General features: G+C 42.4%; 3 protein-coding genes across 3 annotated transcripts; all 3 read right to left on the reverse strand.

The window, feature by feature from the left end:
• Positions 1-5360: 5360 nt before the first annotated feature.
• On the reverse strand, positions 5361-6311 carry LOC308351186 (olfactory receptor 4D9-like; the record flags this gene model as incomplete). The annotated part of the gene is made up of 1 exon (XM_080816649.1): positions 5361-6311. The coding sequence occupies exon 1, from the start codon at positions 6294-6296 to the stop codon at positions 5361-5363; it is 936 nt and encodes a 311-aa protein (XP_080672775.1). The 5' UTR covers positions 6297-6311.
• An 8956-nt stretch (positions 6312-15267) lies between these two features.
• Positions 15268-16203, reverse strand: LOC308351113 (olfactory receptor 4D9; the record flags this gene model as incomplete). Its single annotated transcript, XM_080816594.1, has 1 exon — positions 15268-16203. The coding sequence occupies one exon, from the start codon at positions 16201-16203 to the stop codon at positions 15268-15270; it is 936 nt and encodes a 311-aa protein (XP_080672720.1).
• Positions 16204-25495: 9292 nt separating this feature from the next.
• On the reverse strand, positions 25496-26434 carry LOC308351192 (olfactory receptor 4D11; the record flags this gene model as incomplete). Its single annotated transcript, XM_080816655.1, has 1 exon — positions 25496-26434. Exon 1 carries the CDS (start codon positions 26429-26431, stop codon positions 25496-25498), a length of 936 nt encoding a protein of 311 aa, XP_080672781.1. The 5' UTR covers positions 26432-26434.
• Positions 26435-26997: the final 563 nt, after the last annotated feature.

A 26997-nucleotide genomic window follows, 5' to 3' on the forward strand; every position in this document is an offset into this window, starting at 1 on the left:
CAGGCTGAGTCACAGGTGTACCAAACCTCCAGATACAGAAGGGGTCTCTATGCAATTGTGTTTAAAGACACAGAAAAAAACGATTCTTCAGTCTTAATTTTTAAGAAGAAAAAAAAATCACTTTGTGGGGGGTGAGGAGAAGGAATATGGGTTCAGGACATCAGAAGCTCTACATCATTTTTCGGGCTATCCATGGGAAACGAGAAGTGAGACAGACTAAGTCAGAATTGCCCAGCAACTTGGTGGCTGCCCAGTGTAACTTGAGAACTAGCAGAGTCTGGAGAGTACGCTAGTCCCCCCTCATTCTGTGAATCAGGGGTGAGCAGGGTGGGCAGGCAGGGTAGAAAGTATAGAAAAAATCAGACACAAAGAAAAGATGAGGGGGAGGAGAGGAAGAGAGAAACAGTGGAAGCCTAGAGAAAAGGAAAAGAAGATAGAGGAGGAGGGAGGCAGGAAGAGGAGGAGAAAGAAGAGAAAAAGGAGGAGGAGAAAGGAGGCGTCACCGCGAAGGGAGGTGTCCAGTGTTCTTTGCAGTTACTTCCCATGTCGCTCATCGGTGTTAGTTTTTAACCAGCTTGCCTCTGAGCTTTCCGTCTTCAGGGCTGACCTCTCTTTTGACTAGTTGTATATTAAACAGAATGTAAACAATGACTGCTTTAAAATGGTTTGGTGCCAATTTTCATTTCTTTAGCCAAGGTGAGTGTTGCCTTTGACCTCAGTTCTTTCTCAAAGGCACATCGTTTTACAAAGTGACTTTTCCGTGCCATGAAGTTGTTCAACACACGGGGCTGAGGAGGGTATGAAAGCCCTGGTCCTTCGGGGGCTCTGCCATCCCCTGTTTTCGTGGACTTTCAGCCTGCTGCAATCTCCTGGTTTATCCAGGCCCACGGACCCCCAGGGTTTGGAACATGGCTCCTTGTAGTGGGTGCTTCGGGCCCCTAAGTGCTGACATCGGGCAGAGGCAGTAAAAAAGGGATCAGAGCAGGGTCTGAGGGTTTGGTAACTGGAACTGATGGCTGGGAGGCTTCACAAAGTCCAACCAGAGAATAGGTCCCTGCCCAGTGGTTTCCAAGCTCTTTTCACTGAAGCGCATGCTAATATCTGTGTTTTATTTACATCAAGACCGCTATACTCAAGTCCATATCCAAAATAAAGGTTTGGGGAATTAGTGCTTTTTTAATTATTTGAAGGATTCTGTGCTTTTTTATTCTCCCCTAGACTATTCAATGTCATTAACAACAGCAACAAAAATGCGTGTGCAGACCTACGGATGGCACAGGCCTTAGAGTTTCTGCGGTTTGGAAAACAGTGACCTGGAGCTGGGCCCCCAGAGTGTGGTGAGACAAAGGCCGCTCCCAGCAGGCCCACCCAGCAGTGGGTGGTTCCTGGTATCCATGACAACTCTTGAATCTCCCGGAGATGGTGCCTGAGACTTTGCATTTTAAATATATGGGTAGGCGATTCTATGCTCACCCAGGTTTGGGAACCACTGGCCCGGGGGGGGGGGGGGGTGGGGGGGGGTGGGGTGGGGGGGTGGGGGGGGGCGGCGTATCACATAAGCTGTTCCTGCCAGAGGTTTTCAACTCTGATCTGTGGAGCCCTGAGGACTAGAGCGGATGCCCCTCGGGGAGACATCTACAGAGCTGCTCCTCCTGATCTGCATAAAAGTTCACGTGCCAAGTCGTTTCTGCTTCGCAAAGAAAGATCTGAAATTTGGGGGAAAGAAAATGCATGTGATTAGGGTTTTGAGTCTTCATCTCCAGAATAAAAATCTCGGTTAAGTTCTGTCTGCCAAAGGGAGAATCATGGAAAGGGAATGGCTCCCTTTAGTGGAAAGGAAACGTTACAGAACACTTTGCTTCATAGACACTGGTCCTAATTCAAGGGGAGCCTCTTTAGAAATGCAGCTTCCCAATGTGGGAGATACTGAACAGTTTAGCAAAAACTTAAGAATCTTGTATTAGAATCCATATGTTGAAAGACTGTTGTCAAACGAGGCATGCTTGGGATGCCTGGGTGGCTCAGTTGATTGAATGGCTGCCTTCAGCTCAGGTCATGATCCCGGCGACCTGGGATCAAGTCCCGCATCGGGCTCCTTGCTTGGCGGGGAGCCTGCTTCACCCTCTGCCTCTGCCTGCCACTCTGTCTGTCTGTGCTCTCTCTCTCTCTCTCTCTGACTGATAAATAAATAAAATCTTAAAAAAAGAAAAAATCTACAAACAAGGCATGCTTGTCACCTCCAAGGAGAAGAAACTTTTTTTCTTGGGAAATGGATTTTAATGTATACCACTTGACTCTAGAGTACCCTAGCCTTTTTTTTAAGTCCTAATTCATCCATTTCATCCAATTAATTTTTTTATAAAGATTTTGTTTATTTATTTAACAGACAGAGATCACAAGATCACACAGAGATCACAGGCAGAGAGAGAGGAGGAAGCAGGCTCCCCGCTGAGCAGAGAGCCCGATGTGGAGCTCGATCCCAGGACCCTGGGATCATGACCTGAGCTGAAGGCAGAGGCTTTAACCCACCAAGCCACCCAGGTGCGCCCCCCCCCCCACTTTTTTGTAAGATTTTGTTTATTTATTTAGAGCGAGAGTACAGGCAGAGGGAGGGGCAGAGGAAGAAGGAGAGAGAGAATCTCAAGCAGAATCCATGCTCATTGTGGAGTCGGACGTGGGGCTTGATCTCAAGACCTTGAGATCATGATCTGAGCAGAAATCAAGAGTTGGCCACTTAACCAACTGAGCCATCCAGGTGCTTCTAAAGTATCATAGTCTTAGGGGGCCTGGCTGGCTGGGTGGGAAGAGTATGTGACTCTTGATCTCTGGGTTGTGAGTGTGAGTCCCAGGTTGGGTATAGAGATTATCTAAATAAATAAAGAAATCTTAAAAAAAATTAAGTATGGGGGCACTCTGCCTTTGGCTCAGGTCATCATCTCAGGGTCCTGGGATTGAGCCCTGCATCGGGCTCTCTGCTCAGCGGGGAGCCTTCCTCCCCCCCCACCCTCTGCCTACTTGTGATCTCTGTCTGTCAAATAAATAAAATCTTAATAAACAAACAAGCAAACAGATAAATAAATAAAAGTACCATAGCCTTTTGGGAACACTATAATCAATTAATTGTCTTATAAAAATGTGTGTGTGTGTGTGTGTATTTTAAAATGAACTACATGCTATATATTTTTTTTCTTGTACTAAGCAGTCTATATGTAAGCACGAATATGTGTATAGACAGGAGACACACATACACACAAACATATTTTTTTTCTTGTGAATCCTCAATTCATTATTTGCCTTTAGAAAATAAAGACTAAATGCTAAAAAAAGTATAAGGAGGGGAAGTTTAATTTTTAAGAAAATCTTGACTTTTTTTTAAATAAAAAATGATTTGTAAGGGGTGGTAGGAGGATGAAGAAAATAGGTGAAGAGGATTAAGAGTTACAAACTTTTGGTTCTAGAGTGAATAAGTCACTGAGATGAAAAGTACAGTGTAGGGAATACAGTCAATAATATTGTAATGACCTTGCCTGGTGGCAGGTGGAGAGTACACTTATTCTGGTGAGTGTGGTTAATGTACAGAATTGTGGAATCACTATGCAGTGTATCTGAGACTAATATAACATTGTATATCAATCATGCTTAAATAATAAAAATTTAAAAAAATGATTTACAAGGAAGAAAATATCTACTACTGTTGACAAAAGAACATACTGGTTAGGGCAGAATATGATTCTGTATTCTGGTTCAAAGGGAAGTTTGAACTGTTCTTGCTGTTTTTGATACATGAGTGATTAGATATAAAAGTCAAGGCTGAAGTCAAAACTGAGGTAAATGGTTTTAATTCTAGGCAGGAGGCCATAATTACCCCCAAAGAAGCAAATGCAGATTTTTCAAAAGATCTTCCAACTTTAGTAAAGCACCCATGGGTCAAGGATCTGGCATTAGCTAATGTGAATTTTGTTAATAATGTCTGCCTTGCTTTGCTGTGCGGAAATGTTCCATCCTTCTGTACCTGGGTCTCCTGGGCTGCCTTTGACAGCCTGGGCTTGGACTCACCCCTCATATCCATGCACTGCAGCTTTCCTGTTCTACATCTCCTCTAGGAGGACACCTGGTGCCTTTGACTAGTCCAATAAACCAATCCCCTGAGAGGTATCACTGAGAATAAACTCAGAGATGCCCCCCTCTCCACCATCACCACCAGCAGCTTGCTATGACCATCCAGAGATATATCTAACTTCTAAAGTGGTGGCATTCTATCTAACTTAACCCTATGAGTTATGTCTAACTTACAAAATATTCCACGAGCAGGGATATGGGGCCAGCACCAAGGGAGGAACATGAGGCCGTGATAGAGATGTTTGGGATTGGCTGTATTTTGGAGCAGGTTTCCCTAGCTTGCGTTTTTCTCAGAATCAGGCTATATAAATGGCTCTTTACTTCCCTTACTTCACACATCCATCAGAGATTGCATGGGAGATAAGACTGAGATCCAAATGCAATCAGAATTTTAGCTAACTACCAACTTCATCTATTTGCTTGACAAATTAACAGGTTGTCAGAAGACCAACTCAAATATGATATTGTTTTCTGTTCTCTTAAAAAGGAAGACTGGATAATGAAAAGTCATTTATTCTTCAGCCTTTGCTTCTTATGGGCTTGAGTCAGGCACATTCTAGCAATGGGCACAGGATAGGATTCCTTTTTCTGGAGGGCTGGTTGGAAATCAATGGCTGGAAAATGATGTTGAAATTCTTAGAGGGGCCTGAAGCCTAAGGTATCTACTTCTTGGTCCGATGAAGACATGCGAGCACCTTTCGTAATACTACAATAGAGGAGAAATTTTTATGGATGAGCTTATTTCAGACCCTAGAAAATCCAGTATGAGGCAGCAGGACTAGTGAAACATGCACTTAGCTGAGGCTCAGATATCTCAGATCTAGCCGTGCCTCTGCCATTCATTAGCTAGGGAAACTTTGATAAAGCATGAAACTTACCTCAGCTTCATAGTCTTAGGGTGCCTGGCTGGCTCAGTGGGAAGATTATGTGACTTTTGATCTCTGGGTGGTGAGAGGTAACTTTCTCTCAGACCTTATTTCCTCACTTGTAAAGCTCACCTGAGGTGTTTGGGTGATGTAATCTTTGGAGTCTTATTAAGAGCTGACAATTTATGGGTCTGAGACTCTTAGTTGTCAGCAATCTCACCAAGATAAAACCTTTCAGAAAAGATTGTTTCAGGCCATCCTTATTAAAGGATGCTGCTGAGGGACAAAGGGAGAACTTTGGTCACAAGATTGTCTTCTACTGTGTTGTGAGAAAATACTTTTCAGTTTTGACTTTCAATATAGATTTCCTAGCATCTATTCTTTTTCAGAAGGTCCAAGTCTTCTCCTCAGTCTCCTCATGGATGACTTCATCTCCTGGTTCCTCAGGGTGTAGATCATGGGGTTCAGGACAGGGATGATGACCGTGAAGGTGATGGAGACAGCTCTGTCCATGGGGAGGGCAGTGAAGGGCCGGGCATAGACATAGATACAGGGCACAAAGTGCAGGGTCACCACAGTGATGTGGGAGGTGCAGGTAGAGATGGCTTTCCTCCTGCCCTCCCCAGCGTGAGACCTCAGCATCATCAAGATGACTGTGTAGGACACAAGAAGGAAGACAAACCATAGTGTAGAGATCAAACCATTGTTGGAAATCATTAAGACCTCAAGAGCAAAGGTGTTGGTGCAGGCGAGTTTGAGGACCTGGGGGACATCGCAGTAGAAGCCATCAACAACATTGGGTCCACAGAAGGGGAGGGGCAGCAATAGGGAAATCTGCACGATGGAGTGGACAAAGCCCCCTACCCAGGAGGCCACAATGAGGGCAGTGCATCGCCCCCTACTCATGATGGTCACGTAGTGCAGGGGCTTGGAGATGGCCATGTAGCGATCAAAGGCCATGACAGAGAGAGAAAAAATGTCTGCCCCACCGAGAAGGTGGAAGAAGAACATCTGAGTGATGCAACCATTGAAGGAGATGGTCTTTGTCCTTGACAGAAGGTCCACGAGGACCTTGGGAGCAGTGATGGAGGAGAAGCAGATGTCTAAGACCGAGAGATTGCGGAGCAGGAAATACATGGGGGTGTGAAGGCGGGACTCACAGGTCACAGTGACCATGATGAGGACGTTTCCCATCACAGTTGACATGTACACCAAAAATAACAAAGGAAATAAGAGCAAACTCAGCTCTCGGGACTGGGTCAGTCCTTGAAAAATAAATTCTTTCACTCTGGTGTAATTTCCCTGCTCCATTGTATCATATTTTTTCTTCTTCAACTACCTGGGGAGAAAATAAGAGTGGATTTCCAAGGGAGGTAATTAATCGAAGCACTGAAATCAGCATGCTATTAAATTCTTATTAAAATTTTTTACAGTTGCATAATTTTACATATTCTATATCCTTCTTGAAAAGCCACTAGGTGGTCTGAGAAGTGAGGAGAATAGTTTTGTTTTGCAATGAATACTCCTGTATCTAATTGTTAGGAAGTTGGAAACACACAGGGGAGAAGTATAAAACACAATCTCATGGAAGCTTAGAGAATCTTCTCTCATACTGTTCCACAGTAGACAATTTGGCATAGTCTGTGCAAAATTTGATAGTACTTGATGATCAGCACTGTTAAGACAAGAAAAAGTTTCCAGTTTGCTCCCCCCCCCACCCCGAACAAACAGGTTTGCAGCTGCTAACACGATTCGAGCATATGCTGCTTTTGGTTTCAGTTTTTCTTCTCTTTGGTGTCTTCTTCTCTTTTGTCCATGGGACTTGGCAAGTGATAGCTACGGTCCCTGCTCCTCATAATGCCCTTGGCAAAGACTTTATCACCCAGGTCACAGGACAAATGTCTTTTTCTTAGGCTCACTCCCTTCTCATCACCTACACTTGGATGGCACGTCCTCTCATCTCACTATTTGCAAAAGCTTCAGTTTTGTGCAAAAATCACAGATTTTAGAACCAGTATATCTGAATTTGAATATAGAATCTGTATTGAGTAGGTAGCTCAATTCATAACTGACTCTGAGTTTCTGTTTATCATCAGTGAAAGTGGGTATAATCATGTTTGTGTCATAGGGTTGTGAAGTTTGAATGGATTTGTTTCATTCTTTAACCTGAGTTCCTGCAGACCACAGGTCCCTTCACACAGCAGCTGCTGACATTTTGCAGGGCCCGTCTTCTCTACCGCATTATTTGGGAGATGCTGTTACACTTTTCCTACGAAAGATAGTTTTTTGAAATAATTACAATGAGGACCAAATGTAGCATTTAAAAAGCAGATATGTCCCATACAATGGAATATTATTCAGTTCTAAAAATAAATGAGCTGTCGAGGCCATGGGAACAGAGTGAACCTTAAATGCATATTGCTAAGTGAAAAAAGGCCATCTGAAAAGGCACACACTATATGACTTCAACTATATGGCATTTTGGAAAAGGCAAACTGTAGTAGAAAGATTAATGGTTGCCAAGGGCCGGGGTGTGCAGGTGGGGAGGGATGAGTAGGTGAAGCAGAGGGGATTTTTAGGGATTTTTATACATGGCACCATGCATTTGTCAAATCCACAGAACACACAACACTAAGAATGAACCCTAATACAAACTAAGGACTTTAGTTAATAAATAAAGAGAATATTTACAGTAAGCACTGCTTTAGGCGGCTTTTGCAGTTTTGTCAACTGCTTACAATAAAATCGCCCTTCGTAGCTCGCTTTCTCTTAAAAAAAATCAGCTTTGTTAAGGAGTAACTTGCATATAATAAACTGTACATATTTAAGGGGCACAATTTGATGCCTTTTGACATACATGCACCTGTGAAGCCATCCCTACAATTAGGATAAGGAACATCTCCATTCACTCCCTGTGCTCTGGAGAACTGTGGAATTCTTGGCACATAATGACTCTGCCCAAACCTCTGCACCAAGACAGGACCCAAGTTTATCAGGCTCTGGGGCAGCAGAGGGCTGCGTCCTCAGGATATCCCCAGCCTCCCGTTAAAATGCCTATCTGAGAAAGCACAGAGCTGCCAGGAGAATTTACTGTCTGTTCCAGCTGACATGCGGACATATAGGCCCCTGACCTCCCTTTCTCAGAGCATTTACTAAAAAGGGCTTGCAGTCATGAACATGTATTTCTTGCAATGCAGTTTTTCTCAGGCACCTAAGAACTGTTCCTTTGAACGTGCTTATCAGGAAGGACCAGCCTCTGTCTCCTTGTCTACGCAAGGTCAGAATCTTGACTTCCCTAACTGCCGGCTAGCAGACAGAACAGAACTAGTCTCAGGGATGCTGACCGGCCCCTTGCCATCTTTCTCTTCCCGGACCCTCTCCTTTTGCTCATTTCTGTCCAGAATGCCTGCTGTTACCATTGTCCAAATGAAGATGGAACTCACTTTTTCCCCAGCTCCAAGTACTTACTGGCCCTTGTCATCACTTAAACTAATGGCCGGCGCTGTTCAGGTCTGACACTGCTTTGTGCTCCTTCCCTCAGTATTCCGTCCACACTGATGCCAGGCCAGGCCTGCTGTGAGGGATGGGGCTCTCTGCTCTCACTGGATTTTCTCTCTCATTTTCTCTTCAGAACAGAACTGCTCCTTCACTAACTTTCCTTTTTCTTTCCTTTGAAGCCCAAGCCACAAACACTCATTTTCTAGGCTTTCTGCCAATGATCTAGTGACCCATCAGTAACTCTCAGAGAATTTCATTGCCTTCAAATCTTTTTCGTTTTTAAAAGGGCCAGACATTTTCTTCAGAGTAAAGATTTTGAAAAATATCTTAAAAATAAAATGGTCAGGGGGCGCCTGGGTGGCTCAGTGGGTTAAAGCCTCTGCCTTCGGCTCAGGTCATGATCCCAGGGTCCTGGGATTGAGCCCCGCATCGGACTCTCTGCTCCGTGGAGAGCCTGCTTTCTCCTCTTTCTCTGCCTGCCTCTCTGCCTACTTGTGATCTCTGTCAAATAAATAAATAAAATCTTTAAAAAAAATAAAAATAAAAAAATAAAATAAAATGGTCAGAACACATATAGTGTTTTCGAGAAAGCACGGAGGATTTTGTTTTGTTTTTACTTTGAACTATGGCATGGAATAATGTGATGCAAAGGAAAGACACCAGGTTGGGGACAGGAGCTCCAGTTGCCTTCACGGATCAACAGTGGAATCCTTAAGGGCAGTGAACTCCAGGAGGGTCAGTCCTATCATCAGTGAAATGGGAGCATGTGCTGCCTTAAGTCCTTTTGAAAGTAGGCGAGGTCTGCACAGCACAGAACAATATTAAGTGGATCCATTGATCTGGGTAATTTCTAGACCTTTGGAGCTTTAATGCTGAGTTGTTTAAAATAATATAGCCTTAATTACCTTATGACTAGTCAAGACTGTGTGTTCTGCCCATTGCCTACCAACAGTTGATAATCCCAATTAACCTCGGATTGTTTCTTGATATTTAACTATAAGCTGACTGGTGGTGGCAAGAAAAATTGCTGACGTCAAGAATTCCCAGGGGCAGCTGGTCGTAGCACCTGAGAGAATGGGCTTTGAAACCCACATGCATGAGGGTCTGTGCAGATATTATTCACGAGCATGACCAAGTCATCAAAATCATCAAGAAATACCCAAAATGTGCTCTTCTGAACACCAGAAGGTGCTCTTCTGTGCAAAAAAGGGGTGTGGAACTAGAAACCTAACACATGCAGAATGGGAGGATGACAGAGAGCCCCAGTGTATGGATATGTCTGCTTGGAACAAAAAAGAAGAAAGAAAACAGATAAGTGTCATTTATATGTTGGATTTTGTTTTTCTTTTTGGCAAGAACAAAGTCAAGATCCCAAAGTTCTTCTTCAGAATCTTGCCTGGGTAGAGCCACCTTCATAAAGCAGGCTTACTGGGCAGCATGGAATCCCCAGCTTACGGGAACCCCCAGCCCCACTGTCCAGCACACATTGCTGCCCTCCTTTCCGTCTCTTTACAACTGATTTCTCTGTATGCTCTTCAAGCCACCTTCATCGTATCAAAGAATGTGTTCCTCTTCTTGTCATCACTATGGTTTCTAGCTTTAATATACATAATAGAATATACAGGAGCATTATTAATATTCAAAATGCTTTTGTAATTCACAGTGACATTTCAAAATTGCCGGGGCATGGCCCCATATGCACAGACACACGAACACACCTCAAAATGAAATGACCTCATTAAAGGTCCCAAACTTGAATTCCTACCTGTTAGAATTAGAGCTGGCCATTCGGCTGCATACACTGACCTTAGGAGACACTGTCAAGGAATATTCTCCTTTAAGGCAGATATGCATCTGAGGGTTGGTTGGGTCAGGATCTTCTTTCTTCCTGTCAGAGGCAAGGGGCAGCTCCAAGAATTGTCTCTGTGTGGTACTACCACAGTCCTATCATGTTGCCTTGTGGTGCCCCTGACATGAGTACTGGTCTCTCAGCCCCAGAACCGGCAGAAGCTCACCAAAGGGAATTATTGTTGGATGTGGCTGCTAACTCAAATAGCCAGACTTTTCCTTTTGGGACGAAGCTCCCTGGAGTGTTATTAAGAACTCATGCAGTGGAGGACACACTTTGGTTTTGCAGTTTTCCTAATGTAGGGGAGGAGATGACTCCTCCTAGACCTTGGGCTTAGAGCCCAAATATCTTTGCCTGAAGGGCTTTCAGGGGACAAACAGGAGTCTGCCTCCTTAAGAGGTAGGAACTCAGGGAAAATGAACAGAATTCCCAGTAGAGTGTATTTCAGCTCAATTTTTTCCAACTTATTCCAGTTTTTTTTTTTTTTCTTTCTAGGCAGATGGTTTGCTTGTTGTCCTATTGACATACATCAGAAGCATCATAAAGATTGGGAAATTCATTTCTCTTTGTTTTCCACCAAACTTCTCATATGAAGAGGGGATATAAGCAGATAAAAGATATGTTGGTACTATTCATTCATCAAATATCCAACTGCAAAATATTTATTGAGCATCTCCATGTTCTGGGCCCTATGATTCCAGAGGTCCTAAAAGCAGAAAGTTGCAGTTTGCTTCTTATCTCATTCCCTATATCATTTTGGAAACCTTGTCTCTCACCATAGATCTATGGATGGTCTCACTTGGACACTGCATACCTCCAAATGAAAATGTCTATAGTAGGGGTGCCTGGCTAGTTGAATTGGTAGCTCCTGTGACTCTTGATCTTGGGGTTGTGAGTTCAAGCCCCATGTTGGTTGTAGAGAGTACTTAAAAATAAAATCTTTTAAAAAAGTTGATCTGGGGGGTGCCTGGCTGGCTCAGTCAGAGGGCTATGTGACTCTTGCTCTTGGGGTCATGAGTTTGAGCCTTGCATTGGGTATAGAGATTACTTAAATAAATAAACAAAAAAAACTGAAAAAAAATTAAAAAGTTGATCTGATCTGATCATTTGATCTAATCATTGTTATTAATAAATAAATTCTTCTCTTGCTGTAGCTGGCACTATTGTCTGCTTGTCTCAAGGGCTCAGTAGCTCTGAATCACCTCTGACATTCCTCACTACCCATTTTCTTTTGTCTCTTGTAACCTTTTCTGAATAAATTAATTTTAATTTTTAGGTTTAAAAATTAAAAATTAAAATTAATTTTTAGGTTTCTTTCATAATTTGCAATAGTTTTTCATAATTTACTTCTAGAACTTGCCAGTCTTGGCCCTGATATTCATGCTCTTGTGCAATCCCTTCCTCTTGTGTGTGGAGGGAATTTAGTGACTTGCTGCTAATGAACAGAGTACAGCAAAAGTGGTAGGATGTCACTTCTAAAATTAGGCTATAAAAGACTGACTTCTATCTTGCTGCACACTCTTTTGCCTTGATTGCTCACTCTGATGAAGTAAGCTGCCATGTTGGAGTGGTCCACATGGCAAGGACCTGAAGATGGGCTCCAGCCAACAGCCAGTCGGGAACTGAAGCCCTCATCCCAATAGCTCATGGTTCTGGCCAGCAATCCTATGAGTGAGCTTGGAAGTAGATCCTTCCCCAGTGAACCTTGAAATGAGACAATAGTTCCCATCTGACACATTGACTATCACCTTGTGAGAGACCCTGAAGCAGAAGATTTAGCTAAGCCATGCCTGGTTCCCAACACACACAAACTGTATTGTTTCAAGCCACTAAGTTTTGGGGTAATATGTTATGGAGTAAGAGGTCACTAACCCAGTGCTGAACTGAGAGTCTTCTTTATTGAATAAGAGCTATGTTGAGAACTCTTTCAAACTTGAAAGAGTTTGACTTTCTCAGAGAAGTCCAGAATGACAAGATCACTCCTAAACTAGCTGGTTTGCATATATTGATATATTTACTTGCTTAAAAAATACTGTGGGAATTTAAAATCAACTTTCCTTATATAGAAAAAAAGTCACAGGTGGTAGGACCAAGCATATTAACCTGTGTAGGATAAGCTAGAATCAGTTTATTTGTAATAGTTATCTAAGGATATGGCTCTACCTGGAGAAAAATATAGATTAACCCAAGTAATTATGTGATGTCATATTGCAAGAGAAGTAAATTTAATGGCATTTTCATGAGTTCAATTGCTTTTCCTCACTGTGTTTGATCAGATTGTTTTGCATGTCTAAACAGTCCAAGGGGAGCTTCATGGGCACATTTTGCTGGGTTGCTATCATTTGTAGGATCTTGTACTGGGGAGCATAAACTCTGATTGTATACATCTTTGGTTACTTAAAATTCCACCCAGTCACAAAGGTTTTGCTCAAGGTGAAGTCAACATAGAGGTAGAAAATAAAAAAGAGGCATCATTGTGAAAAGTACATAAGCTCTGGAGAACAATGATGCCAGAGCAAAGATGGAACCAGGTAGTATATGGTCATTTGGTCTGAAGATGGATCTAGCCTAAGACAAATTTATGTCGTTATTAGAATTTTAATGCCTGGAGAAGCGTGTCTAATATTGGAAAATAACTCAGAACATTTTTGAGTGGTAAGAATGGAACAGAACATGGGAAAGGACAATCAACAAAGAAAAAGACAATCATCTCTGTAGGATCTTCTAATGTATTAATAAATGTTTATTTACAATTAGCTGATGGCAACTATGGGGTTAGGTGAAGGTTGTCTTCTCTAAGGGTGTCTACCAGGCCAATCTTATCTGGGCATTTTACTCCAGTGTTTTAGCTTTTGGGACTTGATATTCCAGTTTACTGTCACTCTAATTTCCAGGATTACCTTTACCTTGATTCCCTTCCCCTTCCTTTAAATTTAATTTCCTTTCCTCAAATTTCTTCCATTTCGGTTTGGTTCTCTGTATCTAAGGGTCCAGCACTACTTTCAGCACATCTACCCATTAAGAGAATCCTTTTAGAGACAAAGTCTAATCTTTTTGATCTAATCCATCTGTGATTTCTTAACACAGAATCATAGGTATGGAAGAGATCATTAGAGTTCACCATTTTTCATGTTCTCCTTTTCTTTCTAGGAATAGAGCTAGATTACATTCTCCAGATTCCCTTGCAGTGAATTGGGATTATATGGCCAAGGGCTGGTCAATGGAATGTAATCAGAAGTGGAATGTACCACTCTAAGGACTGGCCAATAATGACCCTTCCCCTCTCCCCACAATTCTTTACAACTTTTTTTAAAGGATTTATTTATTTGAGAGAGAGAGAGAGAGAGAGAGAGAGCATGCATGCCCACGGGGGAGGGGCAGAAGGAGAGGGAAAGGGGAAGCAGATTCCCTGCTGAGCATGGAGCCCCATCCAGGGCTCAATCTCATGACCCTGAGATCACAACCCCAGCTGAACCCAACAGTTGGACACCCAACAAAATGAGCCACCCCGGTGCCCCTCACCTCTTCAGATTAAGAGGATTCTTAATCCTCTCTCCCTTTCTCCATTTGCTGGATGAATGGAGAGATTCTTAGGACCTCGAGAAAGGTGGAGCCCAAGGTAGAAGAAGCCTGTCTCTCTAAATGATGGGTGGAACAGCTCTTTCTAAAGACCAGCGTTGGCCTGTGCCACGAGCAGGAAATACATTTTTACTCCAGTTATTAAGTACTTTGGTTTTGGATGTTTTTGTCACAGCATTTTATCTACTCTAACAGACAAGTGCCAGCTTCTGTGGCTTGAGCTTTGTCAGGAAGAAAGACATAGTCTAGTTAAATCAATCAATCCCAGCAAAACATCATTTGGATTGTTAGGTAAACCTTCTCCAGTATCTTTCTCATCTCTTTCATTACAAAGACTAGCAAATTCCCAGTTTCAATGATTAAGCCTTCATGTTTTTTATGACCCTTTCTTTACCTTTTAATGGATTGAGTGGGAAGTGTTAAAAAGTTGTGGGTTCCCTATGTGCAGAAACAATAAGGAATTTGGGCCTGACTCATTTGTGATTGGGATAATCCTGCTATACAATGAGGAGTCAGTTTTTTTCACCAGGGGAGAGCTTAGCATCTCTATTTGCTTAAGCCTTGCCCAGATCCAGGTGAGCTGTCCACAGCCTTTACCCATCACTGTTATTTCTTGATGAATGCTCCCACTCACAGCATTACCTCCTTCTGTCTCAGAAGAAACCATGGCCTTGAAGTGATTTGAGGATCGTCTCTTCCCAATAGACATCATGGATTTGCATCACTTAAGGGACCACAAATGGAGTTCCACTTTTCTGATTTTCCTTGTAAATGTCCACTAGTGGTATTCTCACTTCACGAGTGCGCTACTTCATGGCTATGTTGAGCTCACCGTTGCACAAACATGGCATATTTTTATACCAGTCTCTCCCCATTGGTAATACTGGTTTCTTTTCTTGGGTTGTGTTTTTCTGTCTCTTCCCCTTGAAAAGGTCTACTCACCAGAAAGTGCCTTTTGAAACTCTCAGGTAAAGTGTCTGCAGTATTCCCACAGCACTTTGCTCATATCTTCATTAATGCATTTTGGGGTATGGCTCTAGGAATGTGACTATATTTAATCTTTTTTCAGCAATCTGAATCCTAGTACTGTCAAGCACATTATGTGTGCTTTGTAAAATATTTGCAGAACGAATTATTGAAAGCGAGTAATGGAAGTGATGAATGAGCTTCACCTTAAAGCAGTGTCACCTGGAGGCCCTTAGCACGTACTATACTATAGAATCCACTTCTTTGAGGACTCCATGATATCCACAGGTACCCCTTTATTTTTGGCATTAAAGTGATCTCTTTCCATTTTGAGAAAGTGAGGTTTAATGTCTATACTTACCTTTGGGAGCTATCTCATTCTTACATAACTTAAATCCTTTCTGAATGCCCTAGTCGTTTCTTTAGTCTCCTCATGGCTGACTTCATTTCCTGATTCCTGAGGGTGTAGATCATTGGATTGAGCAAAGGGGAGATGACAGTGAAGGTGACAGAAATGGCTTTATCTGTGGGGAGGGCAGTGAAGGGCCGGGCATAGACATAGATACAGGGCACAAAATGCAGGGTCACCACAGTGATGTGGGAGGTGCAGGTGGAAATAGCTTTCCTCCTCCCCTCCCCAGCGTGAGACCTCAGCATAGCCAGGATGACTGTATAAGATATGAGGAGAAAGAAGAAAATAAACCAACTGACCAATCCATTATTGGAAATCATCAGGAGCTCCAGAGTGAAGGTGTTAGTGCAGGCAAGTTTGAGGACCTGAGGGACATCACAGTAGAAAGTGTCAAGAACATTTGGTCCACAGAAGGGGAGGGGAAGCAACAGAGAAATCTGCACAATGGAGTGGACAAAGCCGCCCACCCAGGAGGCCAGCACCAGGCTAGTACATCGTCCCTTACTCATAATAGTCATATAGTGAAGGGGTCTTGAGATAGCTATGTAGCGATCAAAGGCCATCACAGAGAGAGAAAAAACATCTGCTCCTCCCAGAAGGTGGAAGAAGAACATTTGAGTGACACAGCCATTGAAGGAGATGGTTTTTCTCTTTGATAGAAGATCCACTAGGACCTTGGGAGCAGTGATGGAGGAAAAGCAGATGTCCAAGATAGAGAGATTGCGGAGCAGGAAATACATGGGGGTGTGAAGGTGAGCCTCACATGTCACAGTAACCATGATGAGGAGGTTTCCCAGCAGAGTTGTCATATACACTATAAACAAGAAGACAAACAAGACCCAGCTCAGTTCTCGAGACTGGGTAATACCCAGGAAAATAAATTCTTTCACTCTGGTATAATTTCCCTGATCCATTGGGTCACAGATCCTTTTCAAGTATATGTTTCGAAGAAATAACAAAGCAGTTAAGGAATGTGTTATAACATCTACTGTTGTCTTTTCTGTCTCTTGACTCTTGGTGTTTTCCTTGGGAGGAAGCTCTTTTTCTACACATGTGTCGTGCCTGCAATTCAGCATGCCACCAGTAGGTGGAAGATTATCTGGGTTTTTGACTCCCGTCATCCAAGCTGATGGTTTCTATCACAAGGGTCACTGAAATACAGGTAACAGGTCTGTGAACTTATTCAAATGTACTTTTACAATACAATCTGACACTTAAAATAAACAATAAGCATAAATTTGACTACACGAAGAATTTTGTTCACAAAAACACTATCACAAGAATTAGAAGATAGTCTACAGATGGGATGATGTATTTACAATATGTATATCTGAAAAAAAAAATCAAGTCCAGAATATATAAAAAAAAGTCTACAAATCAAGAGGGAAAAAAAGATGACAACTGGATCAGAAAACGGCAAAGACATGAACCAGAACTGCTCAAACGAGAATATCCAACTTGCCAGTTCAACTTGATTAGTTATCAGGAAAATGCAAATTAAAATTGCAGGAAGAAACTGCTACATACACACCCACATGGCTAAATGGAAAACGATCAGAAATGCCAGGTGATGGTGAAGATGTGGAACTGGAACGCTCATACAGTTCAGAACACTGTGTGAAATTGGCAGAGCCACTCTATGGTCAGGGTCTATCTGCTCATGCTGTATACGTATCTCATAGGATGGAGACAGGTACCTAAGAACATCTCTTCCACTCCTAGGAAGTCTGTATGCATGTCACATGCAACACAGGACATATCCTACAATGTTCACAGCAGCACTATTTGTAATTGCTTCAAACTGGAGAAAGACACAAACACCCACCAACAGTAGGAAAGATAAATTGTGTTAAATCCACACAAGACACCAGTGGGAATGATCTACACTGTGTGTAATGGTATAAATGAACCTTGTTATGTTTATAATGTGGAGCCAGATTATCCAGGCACAAAGGAACACACACTCTCTTATTTTGTTCACAAAAAGGATAAAAAAGATACAAAATGAAAGGAAACATGAGGGAGGTTTCTAAGGTGCTGATGATGTTCTGTTTCTTGATCAGGGTGATTGTTATAAAGGCATATTCAGCATGTGTGAAAATTCATGCTGTACATTCAGCTGTACGTTCATGGATGGGCATTTTCTATATGTATGTACATCATACTTCCATGAAATGTAAAACATAACAATCCTGTGGTGATTATAACATTTTAATCTCGTACTTAAGGAATGAATTTCATTGAAAGTGACATTAAATGGACCACTCACTTTCACAATAGTTACTTTTAGAGTTTTGCAGTTGTAGCCTTTACCAGGTACAAACTGAGGGTTGCCTTCTTATTTTTCTCTTACTTAGAGACTTAAGGGCCTCCCAAATCCTTGTATTATGCAGACTGGCCTGATTATGTGTATTATTATGTATACAACTGTATTATGCAGTTCTTTCTCTGATTCTAGTTTTAATTTCTGCATTTTTTTCATTTTGCTCTTCTAATCTTAGGGGAAAAAAAATCCTTAACTGACCACGGTTCCCCATGCAGTACTCTCTTTTTTCTCCCATAGAAACACAAGATAAGAGCTCCCTCCCCATTCCATTATCATTTGTTCCAATTCAGCTCAGTCTCCCTGTCTTGGGAGTCTAGTAACAACATGGAGTGACAAGAATAAATGTTCAGCATAATGCCTGCAAGAGACTTCAGGTCTCCAGGATCCCAGAATTAAGAAATCCCCTCACCATATACTCACCATGGCTGGAAGGTGGAGAAATCATTTCAGGAGGAGTCTGATCAATCTGGGCGGCAGAAGCATATTTTAATGGATGACAGCAATCCACTCTAGAATATTTCTTTTGGATACTGGAATGATAAGTTAACAGGTTTCAAATCTTTTGCTCCGGAAACCACTGCAATAAGCCCGAGTTTTCTATGCTTCATGTCCTCTCCCTTCCTCCCTTCTTTCTTGCTCCTGTTTTTCTTTACCATATCCATTTTCTTTATTTTATTCCTTATATACCATTTTCATGACTGTATTAGGATTCACCTAATCTATACATATATACATATAATATAATATGTAGAGTCGGTTAAGTGTCTGCCTTCAGCTCAGGTCATGATCCCAGGGTCCTGGGATGGAGCCCTGCATTGGGCTCCCTGCTCAGCGGGGAGCCTGCTTCTCCCTCTCCCTCTGCCTGCCCCTCTGCCTGCTACTCCACCTGCTCATACTCTTTCTCTCTCTCTGTTAAATAAATAAACAAAATTTAAAAAAAATTGTGTATATATAATGTACATATATGTGCCTACATACATATATATATGTATGTGTATACACACACACACACACACACACACACATAAAAGGAGAATTATTATGAAGCATTGGCTCACACCAGTATAGAGGCTGAGAAGTCCCATGGTCTGCTGTCTAGAAGCTGCAGACCCAGGAAAGCTGTTGGTGTGAATCAGTCCTAGTCTGATGGCCTGAAAAATGGGGAACCAATGGTATAAATGTTGAGATGAGATGTTCTGACTCAAGCAGTGAGGCAGGAGAATGGGGGCAAATCTCTCTTTCCTCCACCTTTTGTCAAACCATTCAGATCCCCAAAGGATTGGGAGATGTCCACCTTAGCTGGGAAGGGCAAGTCATCTGCTCTACCAAGTCCACCGACTCAAAAACTAATCTCATCTGGAAACACTCTCACAGATACACCCAGAAATAATCATTAATCTGGGTACCCCGTATGCCTTCAAGTTGGCATAGAAAATTAAGCATTATGATGACAGGTCGCTTTTTTTTTTGAGAGAGAGTGCACATGCACACAAGTGATGGGGGGGAGGGGCAGAGGGAGAAGGAGAAGGGGAATCTTAAGCAGGCTCCATGACCAGGGAGGAGCTTGTCATGGGCCTTGATCTCACCACCCTGAGATCATAACCTGAGCCGAAATCAAGAGTCAGATGCTTAATCACCTGAGCCACCCAGGCACCACTGAGATGACCTTTTATTTATTTATTTTTAAAGACTTTATTTATTTATTTGACAGACAGAGATAACAAGTAGGCAGAGAGGCAGGCAGAGAGAGAGGAGAGGAAGCAGGCTCCCCCACCGAGCAGAGAGCCCGATGCAGGGCTCGATCCCAGGACCCTGGGATCATGACCTGAGCCGAACGCAGAGGCTTTAACCTGCTGAGCCACCCAGGCGCCCCTGAGATGACCTTTTTGAGGGAAAGGCGACTCAAACATCTGTCCTTTCTTTAAGAAGTTTATGGTGAAAACAGTAAGAGTGTTGTAGCTTGTGGAATCAGTGGACAGAAAAGTGAGGCGGTACAAAATCATGGCAGATATACACAAAAACCAACCCCATTTGGGCACGTAATGCTTGTAAATCCTGTCTGCCAGTCAGATGAACAGAATCGCCCCACACTTGCCTTTGGGATACACGTGGGTGGATCAGCTGGAACGCTTAGCCATTTGGGTTTTGCCACTTCCTAGCTGGTGTGACCTTTGCCAAGTTACTTACTAACAGTCCTGAGCTCATGATAAACGTGAGATTCACAGGGCATGGCTTAGCGTTATTTCTTAGCCTGCACCATTAGAGTTCATCAGCAATACGATGACAATAAGACCTACCTACAGGATCCTTCTAAGGAGTGGGTGAGATTATATGTCCATTTTGGAAGCGGCTCGGGAAGCTGATTCTGCTAGCCACTACTCTGTGTCACCAGCCTCGGGTGACGGCTTCTTCCTTACACATGCCAGGTCCACAGGCTTGTCTGAGAGCGGCTCATCTTGCTGTTGGTTCAAAGCCCTCTCTCCAACATTTTGGGGTAAATTTAATGTGCAGTCTTTTCTTTGGTAATATTTTTCTTTTTTGCTCAAAAAATTCAGAATACTATATCACATAGCTGCTTATAAACACCCATACATTTATTTTTGTATGCAGTGGTAAATAGAGGTATTCATGTTAAAAAACCAGTCCCCAGTTGGAAAGGCAGGGAAGGGTGGCGGTGGTTGGGGTGATGGGGGTCCGTGCAACTTTCAAGGTCTCAGCATTATGGAAATATGAGGAGAATAATGGAGCTCTACTCTGCTTACTTTTTAAATGCTTTTTAAAATAAAGATTTTACTTATTTATTTGACAGAGAGAGAGAGAGAGAGATCACAAGCAGGAAGAGTGGCAGAGTGAGAGGGAGAAGCAAGCTTCCCACTGAGCAGGGAACCTAATGTGGGGCTTGAAGTGGGGCCTGATGTGAAGCTCAATCCCAGAACCCTGGGATCATGACCTGAATAAAGGCAGATGCTTAACCAACTGAGCCACCCAGGCACCCCTATTTTTTGTTTGCTTTTAGTGAACATTTATGGAGTGATTCTTATACGCTATACCGACTGCATCATTTTATCTCTTCCAAAAGCTATAGTATCCACATGAAATAGATATTATCTTGATTTCACGAATGAGGACACTGAGGCACAGAAAGGTTAAGTAAATTGCTCAAGGTATCACAGCTGGGAGAGCCATGGCTCAAACTAAGATTTGTCTTATTGCAAAGACTGATGCTATTAACCTAGGACAACTCTACTCCTTCCCAGCGTTGATCAGCCCTTCCCAGAAAATGCTGCAAAGAAAAAATAATCTTTTGCAAATCAAGTAAAAGTAGTACATGGGTGTTAGGAGACCACACATCTTCTCCTGTGAGAGGATATCAGAGTGACTAGAAGACAAAAGCAGAGTTTGAAAGAACAGACTTTGCCTTCTTCAGAGGCTCCTTCATCAACTACATGCTCTGCTCCAGGGCAAGGTGCAGACGTGAGATCTGAGTAGCATCACCTTAAATATAAATTCCTCTTGGAACCAATGGCTCTGGTGGGTTCCAATGGATGCTGTCTTTTTACTAAGACTGGGAAGGATACTTTGAGAGCATTAGATTATGCATATTGCATTGAAACACATGCATAATACAGAGTGGGGAAGAGGAATGGACAAAGAGATATGTCTTATGTTTCTTTGCGAGGTAGAGATACAGAGCACAAGAATTTCTCAGAAATCACCTCAAAGGGGACCATCCTTAGGAAATAAGCTTGTCAAACATGTTGGACAGAGCCTGTAGCCAGAGGGTCACCCTCGTACCCCAGCTTCCCACTGGGTAAAGGCTGCCCCAGTCTCTATATGGAGTTAAAGCTCTCATGTCACAGTTTTCTTTTTTTCAATGTTGAAAAGCTTCTACTCCTAATTGAATCTCTAGAAGTTTTAAGAGCATGAGTCATATTCATTAGTACATGAGGGCATAGATAAGCTAGCCATTAAAACACATTACTTAAAACCCCCAAACTTCCATTCCCAGCCAAGAAATATACACTGAATTCAAGAATATTGTCTTGGAGCTGTTTTTCCGTGGCAGTCACCCTCCTGAGAGCTGGGACATTAGCACCTTCGCAACTACCTTCAACACTTTGAACCTCAACATCCCACCAAGCAGAATATGCCCCATCCCTGAAGCCAACTCACCTTCTTCTTGTATTCTGTAAGCCTCACTTTCCCTTTTCCTAAGAGTGATTTGCTTCATTGGAATTTTGGTTTCAATAGGAACATCCTTATACACTTGCCGTGTTTCTGAAAAATCAACACTGACAGCTTTTCAGTTTCAGAAGTTCGCACATACCAGCACTGACTGACTTCAGTCTCCAGGTGGGAAACTGATCCTCTTACGATGCTCCAACTGCATCTTAGAAGAAGTAGGTTCTGGGGAAATTCTATGTTTAATGCAAAGTCTACCTCAAGGTTAGTGGTTTTGTTATTTTCTGCCTTCAGATGGGAAAAGGCAGCCTCAGGGAATCACATCCCACTGACTCTTCAACTTTGCCTTACAGTTTCTCAGCTCCCTCGATTAGTCCCTCAGCCACAAGCCCAATATAGGAATGAGCAAAGGGAATATTGTTGGTTATGAACAAGGAAAGCTAAGTGGCCAATTCTGTGGAGTTCCTGTGGGAGTCATTAAAATGTCACCAAGCCCTTCTCCTCTCCCTCATCTCTACTCTGCCCCCATCTCACACATAATGCGAAGGTCCCAGTACACGTTCAGGACGTGCTCTTTTCTCTGGAGGAAGCATTATGCTCTTTGGCTCAAGAAGATAGCATTGTGTTCAACCACACCAAGGACCATGCAGTCTTCCTCCTGACCAAAATCCGTTTGCTTGCAATCCGCTGGGAAATGAAACTTAAGTAAAAGAGCATCCATAGACAAATCAAAGCCCTGTGGCTACTGATAGGGCAACTCTCAGAGACTGGACAGTGTAGATTTATCTGTGCAGTTTCTGTTTAATACGATATGTACATTGCCCCTGTATGATTACTTTATTTTTTATTTTATTTTTTAAGAACAATTTTATTTTAAGTAATCTCTGCACCCAACGTGGGGCTCAAACTCATGAGTCCAAGGTCAAGAGTCACGTGCTCTGCCAACTGAGCCAGCGAAGGGCACCCCCTCACCCCACCCCACGCGATTACTTTAATCTACTACATGTCTGAGGTTCCTAGTTCACTTAAAACCTAGGGAGGTAGCATAGTGACAGCTCTTGATACTCATCAGTTTAATTACTTCAACATCATTTTATATCATTTGATTCATGGGTACCCAGAGATGTTTATCGCTAACGTGTTTGATTCAGGGAACAATGCAAGAAAGGGTAATTTGAAAGCTATATGTATGCCCAGAGTCTGTTAAATTTTCTAGGGTTCTTAGTGGTAGAACTTAAGAAATAATAAAAACTGATTTAAATGGAAAACCTGCAGTTCAAGCTGTGATTTGATGTCATTCAGATAAATGACATACGTTCGCGTAATCAAATGCTATTGCTTTCCCCTTCCTCTGAATTACTGATCAGGTTATGTTGTACATTTTGACATGTTTTGAGGAGGTGTCAGGAGCAATAGTGTGGCAGCGGTTTCTGGGTTCTTGCCCTTGGGGATTATGCTTCTGCAATACAATGATTCAGACCCCATATATCTTTGGTGCCATCCAATTCTGACATAGTGATAACAATCTGATTTGAGTGAGTCACCAGAGGTAAGATGGAAAGGAAAGGACACATTTGCATGAAATGTACTAAAAAGTGGCTTGTGGTATGTATCTTTTATAGGCAGTTTCATAAGGAAAAGCCTAAGGGCTTTTGAGAACAGAGCTACCTGAGTAATGGAGCAGGCCTATGAATGGTGACTTGACCAGTACGAATTATTCTTGGAATTTTCATGCTAGAGGATGTAGGTTAATATTGTGAAAAGTTAGAATTGATTGATCAGGTGACAGGAAATGGCAAACAATTGAGCCAGTTAGTTAGTGAATGCTTATGGGGCCAGCCCAGATCTGATGACAGATAAAACTGAAGTCTGTCCTCAACACTCAACTCCCTTTGGCTAACTCTCCTCCCGCTCTTTTCTGTCCTACTGACTCTGACTTTTTGGTCTGGTCCCTTATCTCACTCTCAAAGCTAAGGTTTATCTTTGGCTCATTATCTTCTTTTGATCTGAAACTGTCCAGCCTTGTAACTTATCAGCTGTAGAGTGTCTATTTAAGCTATTGTGGTGACAGAAAGCCAGAAATTTTAAGATGATAGATGCTTTGAATTCAATGTACATCCCTTTGTTTTTTATCCCATCAGGTTTTTTTTTTTCCCCTAATAATGAGGAATATGGGCCATACAAGAGAAGAGTGTAACAGGCTAATGGGAGGTTGAATGTGTGTTAGGCAGAGCAGTAAGGGTGACATTGAGAATGACATTTGCCTTGCACTGAACATTTACTATCTGCTAGGCATTGTATGTTTCACACATGTCATCTCCTTTTAACCTTACCAGTGACTCCATGAGATGCATAATATAAGTATCTTTGTGTAGTAAACTATAACCTATGGAGAGACAAGATAATTTGCTCAAGATCACACAGCTGATGGATAGCAGAGATAAACATTGGATCTAGGTCACAATACTTACTTTTTACTTTACTTCTTTACCAGGCTTTTCCAGATAAAACACTAACCTGTACCACCTCTTCCCAAACACCAACAGATTGAAAAACAGACAGATTAGAATTTTACCTTCTTTAACACCTCCTCTCTTCCTCCCTGGCTCCCTGGGGGCCAGAACGTAAATCCTCCAAGGTGAAGCTAATCTGAGACTGGAAAATCAGTTCTTCAATAGTGAAAATGGGTTGCTTTTCATGTAGGATCCCTGAGGTTCTGCCTTTGTCTAAATTTATCTTGAGAATGTGAATCTGGCATGTCTGGTTCTGCATGAGATAAATCCTTTTAGGACATAAGGGGAAAGCTTCCCAAGTTCTTCATTACTGATAGGAATCTAGGAGGACAACCATTATGTACTGTTGAGGTTCTCAAAAGGTCAGGAGCCCATATGGAATTTAACTGGGCTGAAAAAATTTCTTACTCTGTGATAGGCCATATGTATCCATATATGTGTACTACAGAAGCACTGATCATAAGATCTTTCCTAGAACAGGATTGTAGTTTGGTATAGACAGTTCTGGTAATTAACACATTGCAGTCCTGTGAAGGAAGAGCAATAGATTAGGTGTCTGAAGACTTATCTCTACAATATACTTGATATAAGATCTTGAGCAAATCACTCATGTCTAGGCTTCTATTAACTTATCTCTTTTTAAAAAATAGTTTTTGTTTTATTTTACTTTTATTATTTTTTAAAAGACTTTATTTATTTGACAGAGAGAGAGAGTGATCACACGTAGGCAGAGGCAGGCAGAGGCAGGCAGAGGCAGGCAGAGGCAGGCAGAGGCAGGCAGAGGAGGAGGGGGAAGCAGGCTCCCTGCTGAGCAGAGAGCCGGATGCAGGGCTGGATCCCAGGACCCTGAGATCATGACCTGAGCCGAAGGCAGAGGCTTAACCCACTGAGCCACCCAGGCACCCCTAACTTGCCTCTTGAAAAAGGATTCAATCAATTTCTTTACCTGCCGTGTAGTTGTCCTCGAATAAAAATACACAATCAGTTCAATCTTATACTACTAATCACTTCCTGCTTACCAGAAGCTTGAGTCGTTAGTAATCTATTAATTTAAATGGGAAAATAAATTGTTATCTAGTCAGTATAGTTGATTTATTGACAATATATTCAAGTATATAAATATGACTCTATAGAAAAAAATAATGGAAGGAGTCCTTGGTGATGAATAGGTTGAAGATTCTTACACTATTCCATCACAAAAGGCATGAGTCTTCTCCTCAGTCTCCTCATGGCTGACTTCATCTCCTGGTTCCTCAGGGTGTAGATCAGAGGGTTCAACAGTGGGGAGATGACAGTGAAGGTGACAGAAATGGCTTTATCTGTGGGGAGGGCTTTGAAGGGCCGGGCATAGACATAGATACAGGGCACAAAGTGCAGAGTCACTACAATGATGTGGGAGGTGCAGGTGGAGATGGCTTTCCTCCTCCCCTCCCCAGTGTGAGACCTCAGCATCATCAAGATGACTGTGTAGGACACAAGCAGGAAAATAAACCACAGGGTAGTGACTAAGCCATTGTTGGAAATCATCAGGAGCTCAAGTGCAAAGGTGTCTGTACAGGCGAGTTTGAGGACCTGGGGGACATCACAGTAGAATGTGTCAAGAACGTTGGGTCCACAGAAGGGGAGGGGCAGCAACAGGGAAATCTGCACAATGGAGTGGACAAAGCCCCCCACCCAGGAGGCCACAATGAGGGCAGTGCATCGCCCCCTACTCATGATGGTCACGTAGTGCAGAGGCTTGGAGATGGCCATGTAGCGATCAAAGGCCATGACAGAGAGAGAAAAAATGTCTGCCCCACCGAGAAGGTGGAAGAAGAACATCTGTGTCATGCAGCTTGTATAGGAGATGGTCTTTATCTTCGACAGCAGGTCTATGAGAACCTTGGGAGCAGTGATGGAGGAGAAGCAGATGTCAAGCACGGCTAGATTGCGGAGCAGGAAGTACATGGGGGTGTGAAGGCGGGACTCACAGGTCACGGTGACCATGATGAGTAGGTTTCCCAGAAGAGTTATCATGTACACCAAACACAAAGAAAGAAATAAGACCAAGCTCAGGTCTTGGGACTGAGTAAGTCCCAGAAATATAAATTCTTTTACCCTTGTGCTATTTCCCAACTCCATTGAATCATGTTTCCTCTTCTTTGTGTAGCTTGGGAAAAATGAAAAATATTGTTTCAGAAAGTGCTCACTGTCCCTTAATATATCAGACAGAGTCAGGTATTGGGTCTGAAAATGAGTGTGCTCCTATTACCACAGGAAAATCTGTGCTGAGGTTATTGCTAATGTGTAGAAAATGACATCTGATTAACACAAACATGCATCTAATTATAAATTAGAAATATTTTAGATGTGGCATAAAAACAATGTTCTAAGTATAGAAGTTCTAAGTATGCAAGATAAACAGGTAGATGTTAAATATTCAGAAAGGGACTATTGGGGCATGAAGGACGTAAAAATGGGGTCAGTTTGGTGTGTGGGTAAGGCAATATGTCTGTTTGGTTTCTTTTCAGATTGCATGCTCCACTTAAACGGTTTAAGAACCCCTATGTGCAAAATGGTTCTCTTTGGACTGGTCTCCATAGAAACACTCCTCCCTTTCTTAAGTTGCAAATTTAATTCTATGAAAAATGAGAAAATTTTAAAGTCATGAAATTCTCCTCTATTGGTCTATTCTTGCTTAACAAGTC

This window comes from Martes martes (genome assembly GCF_963455335.1).
Source record: "Martes martes genome assembly, chromosome: 10".
NCBI classification, from domain to species: Eukaryota; Metazoa; Chordata; class Mammalia; order Carnivora; family Mustelidae; genus Martes; species Martes martes.